Consider the following 17,521-nt stretch of genomic DNA (forward strand, 5'->3'; position numbering starts at 1 on the left):
TTTTTTTTTTTTTTTTAAGACAGTCTCTCTCCAGACTGAAGAGAAGGATAATCTAGCACAGTATTCTCCATCCAGGATGAGCCTGCCCACCTGATAAAACACGCTAAGATAACACAGTGAGGACTCATCCCAAACTTTAATTTCAAGTTTTTTAATACTTTATTTCAAACGGTTCTAAAATTTCCTCTGAGAGTGGGGCTTACATTTGAGCAAGCTCACCTAAAACCCCTCATAAACAAGAGAACCTGAATCAAGAGAGGAGGGATTATCAAAAAAAAAGGTTTCTTACTATAGCAATGGCTCTCCACATGTCTTTACTTTGAGTTCAAGCTTCACTTTCATTAGCTGCCCTCATTTCTTCCTATTGGATCCAAAATGCCGGGCACTTACAAATGGATTTACTTTTCACAGAGTGGTGGTAAAGTTTCATGCTGACTGTAGAAGTTGCCGTCTTAGTGGCCTGTGTGACAGAGCTGGGGGGTTCAGTGGCTGTGACTGTCGCTGCTCTGGTGGGCCCTGACGATCAGCTCCATGGCTGGAGCTCGGGCTTGACGATGAAGCCCATTAAAAGCAGATCAAAGGGCCTTCTTCCTCCCTCTCCGTCGCTCTTGCTCTCTCCCTTCCTCGCCCTCTAATCCCCCAATGTCTGCTGATTCAAAACATGTTTAGAGGAGCTGTCACTCCCAGCATGTAGAACTCTCTCATGTTTCTTGTGCCTTATTAACATCCTTATTAAACTATAATAACAGTGAAATATGCAGTTGTGTGCTCAGTTTAAATGAGTATCTGTTCATTTTATGTATTCAACCTGAAAAGAGCATGTAGTACAACCGGATTCCTGGTAATCCACTCGCTCAAACTGACACACAGTAATAAATGCTTGGTTGGTATTCTGCTCTCTACAGTCTTCTCCCGTCTCTCTCTTAAACAAACCCTTATAAATCGCTCTCAGTCTTTCTAGTGAGGCCATTTGGCTGGAGAAAGGCCCAAAGATTTTTTTTTTGGGTGGATAATCCCTTCAAGCTTCCAAAAGGGCCTCATTTACAGTTTTCTTTCACCATGCTTCATCACGCTCTCCTGCTGTCTCTCTCACTTTCCTTCTATCACAATCTCTCCCTCCTGCCCACCCCTCCATCCGCACCCATTCTGTCTCTCTCTGGCTAACCCTCTGCGCATTGGGGGGAGACAGTGGCGCTCATTTCACTTGGATTAATCCCCTCTCACTTTCTTAAAGACTTCAATTACTGCCTCCTCTATTTGCGGCTCATCTCTGCTAATGCCTGTATCTCCCTGGCCAGGGCTTAAACTCACAAGCATGCAGACACACACACACACACACACACACACACACACACACACACACCCATACAGCTTTGCTTTCCATGTCTGACCCAACCCTCGCTATTTCACTGCCATGCACATGCACACATATGCACACATACAAACAAGAGCAACAAAAGGAGGGCTTTTCAATAAACTACACCGGGACTAAAATCGGATGGATGCTGATGAGCAGGGCTGGGGTGACAGAGGGGGACTAAATGAGCATAAGCTTTGGCAGACTCAGACAGCTCTGCACAAAGAGCGCAGGGCACAAGTCATGTTAAATCTTCTCCCCCTCTTCTCTCCATCTTCGAGCTCTAATCTCCTCTCTCTCCTCTTTTTCTCCCCACCCTGTAAACTGCACTCACTCTTCAAATCTCCCTTGTCCTCCTCTCGTTTGCTCTTTCTCCCTTCGTCTAACTCACATCCTTGACGACGTGAACCGCTTTTGAAATCGAGTTGCTCCTGTCTAACTGGCGGTTGCAATTACTGACTCACCAGGACGCAGGATGCTGTTGTTTTTCCTTCTACAATGACTAAAAGAAATGGTTCTCCAAGGTCAGATTGCAGCCACTTCACTCCACTCATCGAAAACCAGGGCCTTTGTGTGGGCTTCAATTGGCACCATTACAATAATCATAGGTGAGTGGAGAGGAGACGGGCAAAGAAGTAAGCCTTAGTATTTTCCAATTTCCGTGCTACCTTTTCCAGCTGTGATTTTTAAGGAAAGGTGGAATCCAAGGTAAAAACGAGATATTTTTCTTCACAATAGTGAGAATTAAGGAGTCTAGCCAGGAGTCTCAACAACAAGAGCACAGGCTTATTTAGCATGCAACTCCCGCATAATTGTGGCTTTTTTGTGTTTATCTCCAAGCAAACATCGACTCACTGTCAATGTGTTAGAGATGGCGGGAAACGCATATTCTTTCAAATATCATCACCCCTTTCTTGCCGAAGTTGAGGAATTAAGGTAATTGCAAAAACAAGACACAAACAAAAAAGCAAAAGAGGAGAAATCTTAATGGCAGACAAAGACTGGGAAAAGAGAAAGGAAAAAAACAGGAGAAAAGAGGGCTAGGGGACACAGTCAGGATGAAAGGGGTGGAGTTTATAGTGAAGTCTCAAGGCTTCTTGCTGGTGAGTGATGAGGGATGGCAGGCGAGCCGGCGTTCAGCCAGGCAAGCAGGCTGGCTGGCAGACTGGGTGGGTGGCGAGGAAGTGTAAGAGTGGAGGACACCCATCCCTCCTCTGTTGCGCTGTGATCAGGCGTCCCTCAGGGAGCAGTGCCCTCTTTGAGTTATATGTCCCTTTAATAATCCATCTGGGGTGCAGTGCACTCGGCCAGGCCCATAAAGACCTGATTTATTCCCTTGCTGGAAATGAGAGGACCTGGCGAAGCTGGGCAGAAAGCAGGGACTGCTGGCCCTGCTGTCAGGAGATAGAGCTGATGGACGGCCTGCAGTGGCATTCAACACCCACAACCACTCCACCCTTTACTAGTCCACCCCTAACTCTCCTCATCCCCTGCCTTGGCGTCTCCTATCTGGGCTTAATAAGTCTTTTTATGGTCGCTCAGTAGGAGCGGAAACGTACTTCTGTTTCATCCTCCTGCCTGTCTGTTCCTATACTTGCAGTCATTTAAAACTGTGGTGCCAATTTGCATTTTGCAGCGTCATGGTTTAAAACATCTCTAGGACCCTGTCCAAATAATTTGGCAATGTGCTGATTGTTCCCACAAACTGCTCTGTTGTGCTATGTGCATTTCATTTGGTTGCAGCAGTATTTGTCAGACTCCCATTAGTTTTGTCTTCTGGATCCACAAATAAAAAAAAAAAAGGGGAATTTTCTGTGCTGGTTGTTGAGCAAAGTAATGGGGCATAGATCAAAGCAAAGAGGAAGAGAAGTTGGGGGGATGAATTGGACGTTGGAATGAAGGAATAAAGTGAAAAACGGTGCTGTCACAGCAGAAAGGAGCTGTGCGAGCACACAGGAGAGCATTGTGTCTGGGACCAGGCATCTCCCAACACTGCTAGACACACACACACACACACACACACACACACACACACACACACACACACATCCAGCCTTTGCTTGTGTTTCAGCAGGCTTTTAGGGGCACCAGGGTGGAAACATTAAAACAAACACCTGTCTTCGGGAACTTGCAGAGAGGGTTTCTGTTACTGAGAAGCAAAGTGCTGCATGTCAGACGTTCCACAGCGAGTTAAGGGCTTATACCTCTCTTCTTTCTTTATCCTTAAATCTCTTATTTACATTATAATATATTTCTCCATCTCTTTATCATGCTAAGCTTCACACTTCAATGTTACCTTCTTTCACTAGCTCCCTGGCAAATCTGCCCATTTGTTCTTAAAGTCTTCACCCTGGCTGATCACCCCTGATTGCCTTCTTATTTGAGCAGTCTGCCCTCTGTTTCTCTCCCGCCATCCCTTCCTTTCTCTTTTTCTCCTTCCCTCCCTTTCCTCCATGGATAACCCTGCTTTAGATAGCTTTCATTTCTCCAGCTCTTCAAAGCTTGAGTCTTAAGCACATGAACTTCTGAAGTGGCTTGAGCTGGCCCCATATCTTTTATTCCACTTTGAATGCTAATGCCTAGATTTGAAGTAACTTTGCTCAGAGCAGTCTGCACTCTTTGCCACTCTGCGGTTGAATTTGGAACGGTAGCCTATTTGATCCCCCGGAAGGAAACCGTGCACAGGCCTCTGCTTCAACTTCTAGTAAGTCTAAATTTGCTGAGAAAACTAAGACAATCAACATGATTTATGCATAGTTTTTCACTTTAGCATTTCTTTCTGAGCTGGTTTCTGCATGATCACACTACCATACACAGTAACACAGTTTTGGCTACACCACAGCACAGTTTCTTTAATGTCAAAGAAGTTCTCGAGTTTCAATTTTATGTCAAGAGCCTTGCACATTCCAGTTTTGCATTTTTTTTCCCTAATCTGTATAGCTCAATTTGAAATTGCAGGTTTTGGTTAGGAAAGAGGAAGAGGAATTGACTACAGTGAGTCAGATCAGTGGAGTAGACAGTTATAATGCTTGTCTTTTTTAGACAATCCACAAGAGGCCAAAAATGATCAGACCCATTTCTGTTTCTGTTTCCTCTTTTTCTCTCATCTTTCCTGTGTCTCCTTGCGCCTTCTGTTGCCCACGGCATGTTCTCATTTGTTCTTCATTTGTAATTCAGATTTCCTGGCGTAGTTCAGCAACAGAAAGTCGCATTGCTTTATTGCCCATCAAATGAATTAGCCTACAACAAGGTCGGCCACCCACTCCGATCTACTCTTTCCCCACTTTTCTTTTGTTAATGATGTTTAATCACCCCACTACCTCTACCAAATACTCAAATCGTCTGCAATTTATGACCTTCACGTTCCTCATTATATCTTCATCCCACCATCTTTAACCTTCTATCTTCTCCTTCACCAATTAGACAGAAACTGTCATTACTGACACAAGTAATTTATAGCTCCACACCCCTTAGCTATCGCTCCCATGTATCTCTTATCAACGTCACCACTGTCTCTCCCACCGCACATCCTTCTGTACCTCAGTGCTAGTTTCTCTTCCTGCTCCCATTCACAACTTGCCTCCTCCAATGCCTTGTAAGGTCTAAATCTCTGCTTTCCAGTTTGTCTGCTATGAGTAGTTGTGTGTTAGTGGGATGCTGCAGGGCCTTGGCACTAAACAACTAAGTGGCTGTTGTTGGATGCAGATATTTCATTTGCAGAGGGAGAAGACTGGGGCAGTGTGTCAGTGGTGATGAGAGGATGAGCTCTCGGGCAAGGAGACAGAGGAAAGGAGCCCTGCCCCTCCCTCTCTGTCACACTTCCAGGCCTAACTGAGGGCTCGGTGCCCCATCTTTTCCAAGTGGCGTTAAGCCATGAAGTTGAGCACTCTCTTCCTGGCATTTGCTACAATCATCAGTACTGTCTCCAATGACCTGCTAAGGGACACACTTGTGTTAAAGAGTCCTCAGAGACTCGCCACAGAGGTTATTTTTTCTAACACTAAGTATGTTTTAAAGCTGAAATTTTGTTGTTTACCCCTTAAACAGTTAGCAGAAAGACCCCAGCAGCAGTTTGAATACTTCTCCACTTTTAGCATTAAAGTCAAATTTGATCTACAAGGAGGAGTTTTTGAGTGAGGAGGAGGCTTCTTTCCTGTAAACAAGCAATTATACACACTCAGCACGCAGAGTGGGACTGCACTGTCTGTCAATAGCTACTTAAGGCTGTCACAGAGAGTGGATGTAAGAAGTGTCGTCCATAAAGCGTAAATCTCCGGCAGAGAGAGAGGGGAAAAAAGCTGAGTTTAGCATAAGCTGAAATTAAGCTGGCAATATAGAACATCCAAATATCTCTGGCTCTGGATGCATCATTAGGCAGAAAAACAGACACGAAGTGCGGCTATGCCACTGTCATGAAGAAGCAGCACAACCATATTGTGTCATCTATATGATGGACAGTAATGGGAAGTAAGAAGAAGGTTTAGTATGTATATATTTAGGTGCACATGTGTGCCTCCACATATATGTATCTGTTCATGTATGAATATATCTGCCTGCAAGTGCAGCATTATGCATGTTTCTGTCATAAAAGGGGGAAGAGGGGTACATTTGTGTCATCCCTGCCACTGCCACTCACCTCCTTGCTCACAGAGCTGTTGGGCCAGAGCATCCTTGAAAATGATCTGTCCTCGATGTGTTGCCGTGGCTCTGGAGAGAAAGAAAAAGAAATCAGGAGAGAAAGAGCATTAACATCAGGGTTGGGAGGATTACTTTAAAAATGTAATCGGTTCAATTACTAATTACTTGTTAAAATATGTAATCAGTAGCGTAATCCAAGTACCAGAAAACAAAAGTAAAGTAACCTGATTACTTTTAGTTACTTTTGGATTACTTCAATACCGAATATGCAAATAAAGACAAGAAAGTATTTTAGAGAAACATACAATTGTAAAATATCCCATTCTCATGAAATCAAAATCGATGTTTTTATGTGATGCCTTGCACTAGGCCTATAAGTCGTATGGCAGGATTTGGCCCATCAACGACAAAAAATGTTGTTTTGAAGGTATTCTTGTTTATATTTTAGTGTGTCATTTCCTGGAAAACGATTTTAAAATGTTGATGAATCATCCTGCACTGGGGGGCCTGGATTAATTTAGCGTCCAATGAAAAGCTTTCTTCATTTCCACGACGCTGCTGAAAAACAGTGTGTCTGGGACCGGGCACCACCACCAATTAACATTACTGTACAAAAGTACAACTTTAACAACTGATTTTGCTTTAACTGGATCGTATTTGATGGAAATCTGGTTTCCCGGCTGATTTGCCTCAACTCTGTGATTCAGAGTTCCCTGATGGACAGATAGCTTAACTTGTTGCTGTAGCAAGTCATCTAACTGCTGCCATTATCTAATTAGCTCAGTTAGCCTGCAACTACTAATCAAATTAGCTTACTCTGCCCGTACTGGGAACTCGGACACCCGGAGTGTGTTACGTTTACACCTTTACTCAAGGATAGGGGCAGGGGGACCCGGCGGGGAATGACTGCGGCAACGAAACTGCGCTCAGCAGCCTCCCAGTGAACACGACACGAACAAGTATGAACACTGCCTCATTAAGAGCCAAACTGGCAAGAAAACCACCTTCGTACTGTATTCCCAGTGATCAAACTGGCCTCCGTGGGTCTCGGACGCTGTGCTCAGGTCCGGCTGCCGTTTTCACTCACTCGGAGCTGGAGTCCGCACAGAGTCAATATTTGCGACGAATCCCTCACTAGCTGTGTGTTTTTACAGGAAACATGTAATAGCATATAGCACTCCGCTTTCCGTTTCATGGATACATTGTGCTTAAAGTAATCATTATGTGTAATCCCCATTTTTACAAAATGTACCCGTAATCTTTTTTCTGTACTGTAACGGTGTAAACAGTTAGTTTATTTTTGTATCCTGAAGTAAGTAAGTAAGTAATTACACTTGTTTATATAGCACCTTTCACAGACAAGAGGGTTCACAAAGTGCTTCACAGTAAAAAATAGAATAAAATAAAACAACACATAAAATGCAAAACCATATTGCTAGTTAAATGCTTGTCTAAAAAGATGTGTGTTAAGGTGTTTTCTGAAAGTTTCCACACTGGACTAACTAAACTTATACAACCTTATCACTCACCTGACCTGCAAGTCAGCAGCTGGTGAGCCAAGTTGGCGGTCTTGACTGCTTATCCTCTGGCTGAGAAGATAACTGTGATTTTATTGTAAGTATAAGTATTGCTAAGGATATTTCCTCATTCACATCATTGTATTAATGACATTGCAACATTTTTGTGCTCATACAGTATAAAATGTGTGTGGGTTATCAAATATCTTCCAATATCATCAGTTCCCAGCACTATTGCATGCCAGTGTAAATCTAACTGTATGTTGCGTGCCGTATGTATGGAATGTAATATGAATATCCTTCCGGTGGCCGTGAAATGCATTATTCATTTGAAAACAGAGAGAGCTTTAAAAATCTAAGAGGATGAAATGGCGTGGAGTGCAGTGGGATCTTTTACACAGACACCGAGACATGCTCTACTCTACCGTAGCCATGTAGAAAGAGATCCACTCACATTTGCAATAGCAGAGTTACATTGGTAAAAATGCACACTGACAAAGCAGCTCTCCAGTACAGAACTGTCATCTCTTTAAATAATAATGACAACATCTACAATACTACTACCACAATTACTACTACTACTACTACTACTACTAATAATAATAATAATACAGCAGTTTATGTTTAACTTTTATCTAGAAACACGATAATAGTAATAGAATGAGTGAACAACAGAAAAATAAAAGCCCGACGGAAAGATTATGGAAGAAGCTGTCCTTGAGTCCTTGAAACAAGTTATTGGAAAAACATTGTAAGGTTTTAAAGCCCTAGAGTCCTTTGCATTCTAGTCAATGGCATCTGCAAAATGGGATGTGTTTTGGCTCCATGAAGGAATGTTCTGTGCAAGGGAGACAACACTACATTTTTAGATGGCTAGTAAAAGCTGTTTTACACCAATCCGACAGTCTCACATGCATTTTCCCCATGCAATACACAGAAGGGAAAACAATCGGAGAGATGGGGTTAGATTGAGGTCAAAAACATGAAGAGGATAAATATCACAGCTGTGATGTGTTTCCTCACTGTCCGCTTGCAGTACTACTGCTTGCCCATCAAGGAGAGCAGAGCAGTTGGAGTCTTGTCTCATCTCCATCATCATACTTGTCTTAAACAACTAATGTTGTAATATGGCTTTGCCTTTGATTATGAACATAATGTGCGGCTTGTACATTTGAGCAACCTCAAGCAAAAACACACACCGACACAGAATTATGTACGCCACCCACATACATTGAGAAGTCCTTTCAATGGGCACTTCAGTTCCTCACACTGTTGTCTCAGTGTTCAGGGCATTCCCAGGATCTAGAGACATTACGCAACATTTCAATTATCTAAGTCAAACCAATAAAGTAGGGCTCTGAGTAACCTACACCTCACTGTGAGTTCAAATTCACTATATGTCAAACTCTATGAAAGTGACCCAGACAGTTGTGTATGTGTGTGTGTGTGCTGGACCACACCCAGTCACACACAATATTTGGTTGGGTGCCCGAGTCAGTGAGCCCCACATCAATTTAGCAAACTTTCTCCTTCTCCTGCTTCATTTCTCTTTCCAGTCCCATGTTTTTCCTCACACCTCCCAAACTCTATCCCACCGTGCAGACTCAGGTCTTTTATGGGTGCCAAGGCATTTATTCATTCATCTCACCTCATGAATAACAAATAGGCCCCTCATCAATTAGTAAAGAGCTCTTGTGCCTGTGCAGAGCTGGGGAGAAAACATACTTAATTACACTCATATTTCAGAATTGGGTGAAAACTAATTTGAGATTGGTATTTATGAATAAAAGATGGCGCGTAACGAACAGCGGGTGGGGATGTAGGAACAAGGCCCTTAAATATTTACTAAACACAGTCTTAGCTCAAGTTCACTGAACAGATTATGTTAAGTGCCAGGAGACAGTGGGCTCTATCAAAGGGCAAGTTTGACCTCACACACATCTTTTACACACTCACATGAACACACACACACATCTGTGACAGTAACCCTTACCAAGCCAAGTAGGAGAAAATACCCTGCAAAGCTGACAGTTGTGGAAGAATTATTCACATCCTTTACTTGGGTAAAGGTAGTCAACAATAGGGCTGGGCAATAAAACAATAATGATAATTATCGCAATATAATAACAATAACAACATAATAAATGTTCAATATATTGTCAATAAATATTTGTTAAATTCATTTGAATCACAGACAAATTAGCACTTAATTTTTCTATTAAAAAAATTATTTTGTTGAGAGAAAAAAGTAATAATATTTGTTGAAAACAGATTTTAGCATAATAGTTTTGAATGTTCCACCTCAGATTTGTTAAGTGATCCACTGTTTGGCATCAAGTGTTTTTCACATTAAGACCATAAAGAAAAGTTTAACCACATAATTAAACATCTGGTTTCTTCAATTTTCACTCAGGAGCGAAAATCAGCCTTTAAACTTGAAAGAAATAATGATTTGACATACATCGTGATAATTATCGATATCGAATGATATGAAATGTTTTTATTGTGATAACATTTTTGGGCATATCGCCCAGCCCTAGTCAACAATGTAAAAATACTCCAGTATGTCCTACATTCAGGTGCAAAAGTACTATCAACAAAATGTACTTCTTATCAAAATCATCAGTAAAATTACTAATTAATTGTACAAGTACAGTACTTGAGAAAATGTACTTGATTACATTATACTACTTCTTTGTAAAATGTGAAAGCTGTGTAACATTTTAAAATGCAATTATACAGAAGTGTATTTGAAAATCCCAGAATCACTTGTCTGTTTCTAATGATGTTGTTTTCTTTCCCTACATTAAATTACAAAGGCATCTACAAAGTGTGTGTATGTTTGACTGGTCTCACTATATGTGACTCAATAACGTGTATGTCATTAAAACAGGAGCCAGGAGAGGGCATTTAGTCTGAGCCGGCGAGTGTGTGATCGGCGCAGCGCGACACCAGCGTCTGTCCTGCCGTCACACTCCAGTGGCTCCTCAGCGTGTGTCTCTCATTACCATCTCCGCTCTGGGAACCATACATACACGCACCCTCACACACACAGAAAAGCACTGATACACACAAAACATTTATTGAACATCTAAATGTTAATTTGACTTTCTTTGGGGGGGGGAAAGCAATTAAGGCCCTAAATGTGTTGGTGTTTTTTTTCTCCTCTCTCCCCTCCTCTGATTCCAACAAGGGATCATTCATCTTGTGAAAATAAGTGTCATCCTCTACCCTCTCATTAGTCAAGAGGAGCAAATATGAGCGATGGGAAAGACAGAGGGATTGAGGAAGGTGAGAGATATGGATAAATGAAGGGGGAAGGGAGAGATGGGGGGTTGGGATTTGGTCAGGGGAAATGGAGATGGGGTTAGACGGCCTTTCCTTTCAATCTGCTGTCAAATAGTGAGGCATGGAAGTAAGGGCAGAGACCCAGTTCACACAACACACACATACACACACACACACACACACACGCACACACACACACACACACACACACACACACACACACACAAACAATCCAAGCCACATATGAGCCTTAACATGTATGCAGATGGACAGGCTGTCACTCAAAGAGCTCCCAAAAGGGCCTTGAGTGGGTAATTACCAAGCATGTCTTCCATGTTAGATTACATGTTGCTGTCGGCCATAAGTATCCCCCAGGAGCCAACTTGACAGCTCCCTGCTAACCACACACACACTCACACACACACACATACAGCAGGGAACACTAACGGCTGATTTACCACGTACATGCAGTTAAATATAGCTGCTGCTATCTTAAAGACAGGGATATGCACAAACAAACTTTTGTTTTTTACACAGTGAAAAAAACATTTTCTAAACTGTTACATCTGAGGGTGGAGAACACACACGTTGCCTCGCTCTTCTTCCCCCGACAGCGTTCTCCTCAAATCCCAATTAAAAGCTCATTTTCTCTTCCAGCTCACTAGGCCTGTTGGTAATCATGATTAATATGACGAGTTTCAGTGGGGTGCAGTTCCAGTTGCCAGCACTGATTTGGTGCATTTGGACCTAGCCCTTAAAATAATAAACCCTAACTGGTTGATTTATCTTCCATGTTGAGGACCAGCTGTGGTTATAGCACCACAATCAGGGACGATGGGCAAAAGAATGTTTAATCCAAAGAAAAAAGAATGGAGAGGCAGAAAGATGGAGAAGTAAAGAAGGGACAATGACAGAAGCAGACTAAGAGGGGAAACAACAATCCACTGCTTAAGTTGTTGCCAGAAAATAACAAATATAGAGCTTTGATGTATGTAAATGATGTATGTAAATTAGTTTCTTGATTTCAACACAGCCTTGATATAATTATACCCATCAGGGCCTGAGAAGGTGTGACTTTCTTTGTAGAATCACATTACTCCCACCTCCCCCCTTCCCTCCGCCCCTAAATTAATTAATTGAAAAAGGCTCTTGGAGAACATGCAAATTTAATGAAGCTCCACAGAGGAGGGATTTGGGAGTTGTTTGGCAAATTACCTGCTTGTTAGCACAGGGTCATAGAGAGTTACGGCTCCGAATACAGCCAGAAGAAGCGCAGTTACTGCTCAGTATACAGCCAGGAGAAGAGCAATTGACCTTGACTACTGTTAGTGAGTAATAATTAGGGGGATTAGGAAAACAACAGCAGTTAGGAATAAATATGTGAGAAAGAAAAATATAAAGCTGAGTCTAAAGAGGCTGTAGACTTTCTGTTGTTAACATAGTCTTGAAAACAGTAGATATTGAGAAAATCAGACTTTTGAAAACCTTTGTCTCCCTTCCTCACATTCCCACTGAGGGTCAATCCAACACACTGACCCAGAGTCAACAACTGAGAGATGAATCCCCACAACAAGTCATGTCTGTAATTTATCTTGTCAGTCACAACGGAGCACATTTGCAGGAACAGACAGTGCAGAATGTGAAGCAATCATTTCTCACAAAATGCATCTGGGGTGGACCCCCTCTCTCTTGAGCATGATTCATATTGCTGCATTTAAAGTCACGCTTTACTATTTTTTTTCAATCTCCACACTCTATTTCATTTAGAATTGATAAGGAGGTCAACATCCCAGCAGGTGCAGAACAGATGTGATGTGCACAATTTGGCAGTATTGATCAGAGAACTGATGTGAATTATGATTGTATCTGTGTGTACATGAGTGTGCATGTGTGTCCCTGTGTACACAGGTGTATGTATATAATTACAGCAGTCATGGACTGTCCCTTGGGAAATAAGACAACATCATGGATGCAGAGACCTTAATGGTAAACAGCAACAGGACTCCAGGTTGTGGTCTGCTGAGGATCTGCACAGGAATGGGTTTGCCTCTAAAAGTGGAGGATTTACTACTGAATTCTGAAAAAATGTCACATTTTAAAAGTTTAAGAAAGGTTAAACACATGAATATAAAGATATAAGAGTTGCTGTATTATATGTGAATGTGTGATATATGAAAATTGGAGTTATATGGGTGTACTGTGTCAGATTTGCAGCTCTGGTCAGGTTGTGGAGAAAAAAAGTGGATCGGATTTATGTGTTCTGTCTTGCTTCACATTTCTACCCCATATTTCTATATCTACAATGCCAAAATGCGGTTACCTTGAACCAATCATTCATGTTCCCCGGCCCACCATCTACAGTGAATCTGTCACACAGCCACAGGCTAGTATGGCTCTTTAATGAGAAGGGGAGCTCATTAACCAGTGATTTTATGTTAAAACAGACTGAAAACTTGACTTGAATAATAGGAAATCAATAGAAAAGACTAATAAAAGGAGGAATCTGGCACTGGGTGAGATAGGTCATCTGTCAGCCTGATGTCTGAACTCTGACCTTTGACCTCTGATTAATATATAATGCTGTCTATCATCCTGCCTGTCAGACTGGATATGGACACAATATTGTCATATAATGGAGATTTTAATTCTGTGATTAAATTTACATGTTTCCAAAACGGACATATGCACGTAAAGCTAGGCAATACATCTTTCACAAAGTTCATGTTCACACAGACTTGCCTACTTTGAGCAGATGGCAGTATCAACAACAAAACAACACCCAGCATAATTACAGCACAGGAACCATTCCTTTTCAATTACATCTAACAACACAAGAGCGTGTTTGAGCGCCCACCTGCCCTTCCTCATTCTATTTCTATTTTCCCCCTTCTAATTCCTCCAACAAGTGGCTTCAATCACTCTAGGACTCCACAGAGAAACTGCAAGTAGTAGAGATGTAGAAAATGAACAAATATTCAAGTGTTTGCAAACAAATGCATATAGACACACATGCATACACACGCGCATGCACTTAACATAAAAGAACAGTGTGCCATTAGATCCGCAGATATCCATCTCGTCAGGGGATCACTTTGGGATGGGGGATCACAAGCAAGTAATTAAAGCAATATCCAACCAGGCAGCTGTCTGAGACCCACAGGGAGTATAAAAATCTGCAGACCAAAAATACATCTTATACATACATACATGCACATATACCAACACACAAGGACATGTTCATGCAGGGCTACATGTGTGCATACAGTACCCAGATACACCCATATAGCCCCAATACACAAGCAAGATTCATGCACAGTGTTATGGTTGTTTGAATATTTTCCTATGAATAAATATTATATAATAATACATAATATTACTACTTTCAATATTACAAATGTATTACATATGTCTGCATATATTACATATAAAACCAGACGCAAATACACACACACACACACACACACACAGACACACACACTGCATTGACTGAAAAGAAAGGAAGAGACACACGAGTACATCGATGCATTCACCAGAGAAAGCTATTAACCATTCTCACCCCTGCAAAGCGCTGAGTAGTAATGGGGCACTGTGTTTTATGCAGTCATTAAAGTGTGAGCTGGTTTTGCATTCAGTGTGTAAGAAAAGGTTGGCTCCTGGCATACAGTGTAGTTTCACTTTGATAATTGCAGGTATAATTCCTGAGAGTTCAACTAATGATCACTTTTATTACAGATGAATCTACTGGTTTTTGATTAATTAATTAATAGTTTAGTCTGTAAAATGTCAGAGAATATAAAAACATTTGCCCATTACAATTTCCCACAACCAAAGAAAACAAATATATTCCTTATACAGTGAAATAAAACACAAAAGCATCTTGTTCTCGTATTTAACATGCTAGAAGTTTGTTGGCATTTTAGCTTGATAAACGACCAAAGTGTTCAATCATTTTCAAAGCTGTTGGGTGTATGTGTATGTTTTCTCCGTGCTCCTCCACTTCCTCTAACTCCTCTCCTCTCCTCTCTTCCAAGGCCTCCCCTTCTCTTTAGGTGGCAATTTACAGCCACCCAGAAAATGAGTTCTTCTGGATGCCCACATCGCTGCACTCTATCACACTCCTGGTAGTGATCTGTTACCGTGAACACTCCCACAATACTGCTCATAAAACTGCTCATAGGCCCCATATTAATGTAGTGGCGGACCAGCTCCAGCCCTGTGAAGGACGTAGGATGTCTATGCCTTTAATTTAAACACTCATGGACACTGCCTGTGGAAAATGGTCCTTGTATCAATCAGGGCCAGAATACTATTGGCAAGGGCAAGACATTGCACTATTTACATTTTGTATGCTCAAGACAAATGCCTCTTTGTTCTTAAAGCAATTGGAAGATTTTCTATAAAACTGCACTGCTTGGGTTCATTTATAAAAACCAACACAAAAAGAAAATACGATAAAAATCAAAATCATCTTATCACAAGAGTAATTTCAGTTTCATATGGCCAGCGTGGCCCTGGCTTTAGTCACAAGGGCCTCGCCTGTTGAATTTCTCCCAGAGTCTCGTCACTGAACCAGCAATAGCCAAGGCAGCTATAGAGGTGAGGATATACTCGGTGGAGATGGGAGCTGTGAACTGGAACAGGGTGCAGTAAGTGTGTGTGTGTGTGTGTGTGTGTGTGAGGAGCAGTCTCCAGCCAGCTGGAGTGTGACTGGCTGACTTTGATAAGGTCAGCCGCAGGGGCCCCTATTGTCATACAGTTGTGGCCCCCTGCCAGCCCCACTGTCATCAGCACTGGCACACTGCTGCTCCATGGTTTACACTCAAACGCAAACACCCAGCACACGCATAGACACACACACAAATAGTGAGGAAACACACAATCCTCGTAAGCTGACACACGCTCAACAGTAAATGTGTTTGCTGGCACACAAAAAAGCCAGTAAATCTGTTTGGCTCCGTGGATATTGTCTAAATGGCAGCTCCACTTCAGCAAATTCCCCAACTGAATCCTTTTCTGTTAGTCTGTCCATAAAAGTCTCTGTCTGATAGTCTATCGTGTCCCTCCAGGAATTCATTGAGGGATTTTTATGAGTGCTGCCAAAATGTTTAATTTAGTTGTGGTTTTTATGAAACACTGATGTGCAATATTCAGTGTCTTTTAAGTTTTGAAAGAGGATGACTGGTAATAAAAAAGTGTGGGGGGGGTGGGGGGTGGGGGGGGGGGATTAGTTTGCAGTTTCATTTGACTATCCAAGCATTAACATCATATGGAGATGATGATGATGTTTTCATTTTTAGATTTCATTTTAAAAACACACTTAATTGTTCTTGATGTAAAAGTGTACGAACAACCCAAGCCAAATTCATAAACATTGCAATATTTAAAGTAAAGTACTGAAGTATTTAACGTATAAGTATTCTGATTGATTCTGATATTTGTGGGTGAATCTCTAAAGGATCTTTGTAATGTGGTGCTGTGCTGCTGTGACTTTGCATGGGGCAGAGTTACTGGCGTCCTCCCTTTTCCTCTACGCTTCTCCGGCAACAGCTGCTAATTGCATTTTGACTGATTATCAGCGTGAGGCTGTAAATCACCAGCCAAGAGAACTACAGGGAAAGAGAGTCAGAGGATGTTTCCAACAGACAGACATAGAGAAAATGTTAAAGAGCAAGACAAGACAGAGGAAGGTGAAACAAAAATGAGAAAAAAGGAGAGACTCAAACGTATGAAGCTAGATCTCTTTGACTTGGCCCAGTCATGCAACATGTAAGCTTCAGGGAAAGCAGTTTGTAACAGACAGACAGAAAGCTAAATCACCTGTGCAGTGTCCCTTAGTAACTGGATACTGCCCCAGAGTTCGATACAATATAAAAGAGTTGAGTCCCTAATATAAGACATTTGTACAAATGAGAGTGGATAACTGCTCCTTACTTATGTCTTTATGCAACGTCACATTTTTTCTATGACAAAAAGTGTGTGCGTATGTGTCCATATCACACCCATCCTCAGGGGATGGGTGGATCTTCTCAACCACTCTCACATTTTCCAAAGAGAAGAGAGACCAAGCCCATTGACTGAGAGGATGGGGATATTTCTGCTAATTCTCAGCAGGGTAAAGACACACACACACACACACACACACACACACACACATTCACATCTGCCACTGCACAGGTCATATCAAGCAAGGTATCGAGGATTTAACCAAATTCTGCCGCCAGTGTAACCTCTTTCCAGTCCAACTCCAGCACCCAGAACAAACTCATTTAAAATGGCTCTCTTCAATGTGAGATCACTTTCAAGTAAGACTTTTATCTTAAATGATTTTATCTTGTCTGCAAATCTAGATTTTATGTTTTTAACTGAATCCTGGTTGCAAATGAATGACTATAGCCAGCTAGCTGAACTGTGTCCGCCTCAATATGATTGCTTTAGTCAACCGAGGGTTAGTGGTCGTGGTGGTGGGCTAGTGAGCGTGTATAGGAAAAATTTTAAATGTCATCAATTACGCTGTGATGAATTTAGCTCCTTTGAAGTTCTCACTCTTAAAGTTGGAGGGCTGCAACCTATCATATTTGTTATAATTTATCGCCCCCCAAAACCGCCTGGAGGATTTTTATCAGAACTTCCTGAATTTTTATCTACTCTGGTTTTAAATTATGACAGAATTGTTCTTTGTGGCAATTTTAATATTCATGTTGATGACCCCAACAATGTTAAT

General features: G+C 41.7%; 1 protein-coding gene across 3 annotated transcripts in view; it reads right to left on the bottom strand.

The window, feature by feature from the left end:
• The window catches only part of reln (reelin), a 104,065-nt gene that overhangs the window by 41,885 nt on the left and 44,659 nt on the right, over nucleotides 1-17,521 (bottom strand). For 2 of the 3 annotated variants that reach the window (XM_046036450.1, XM_046036449.1), the window contains exon 4: nucleotides 5,994-6,064. In XM_046036450.1, coding sequence (XP_045892406.1) covers nucleotides 5,994-6,064 — 71 coding nt within the window. Of the gene's footprint in view, nucleotides 1-5,993; nucleotides 6,065-6,999; nucleotides 7,103-17,521 lie in introns of those variants that run through there. The other variant, XM_046036452.1, reaches the window with a different exon arrangement.

The sequence above is a fragment of the Micropterus dolomieu genome, linkage group LG22, assembly GCF_021292245.1.
Source record: "Micropterus dolomieu isolate WLL.071019.BEF.003 ecotype Adirondacks linkage group LG22, ASM2129224v1, whole genome shotgun sequence".
Classification (NCBI taxonomy): Eukaryota; Metazoa; Chordata; class Actinopteri; order Centrarchiformes; family Centrarchidae; genus Micropterus; species Micropterus dolomieu.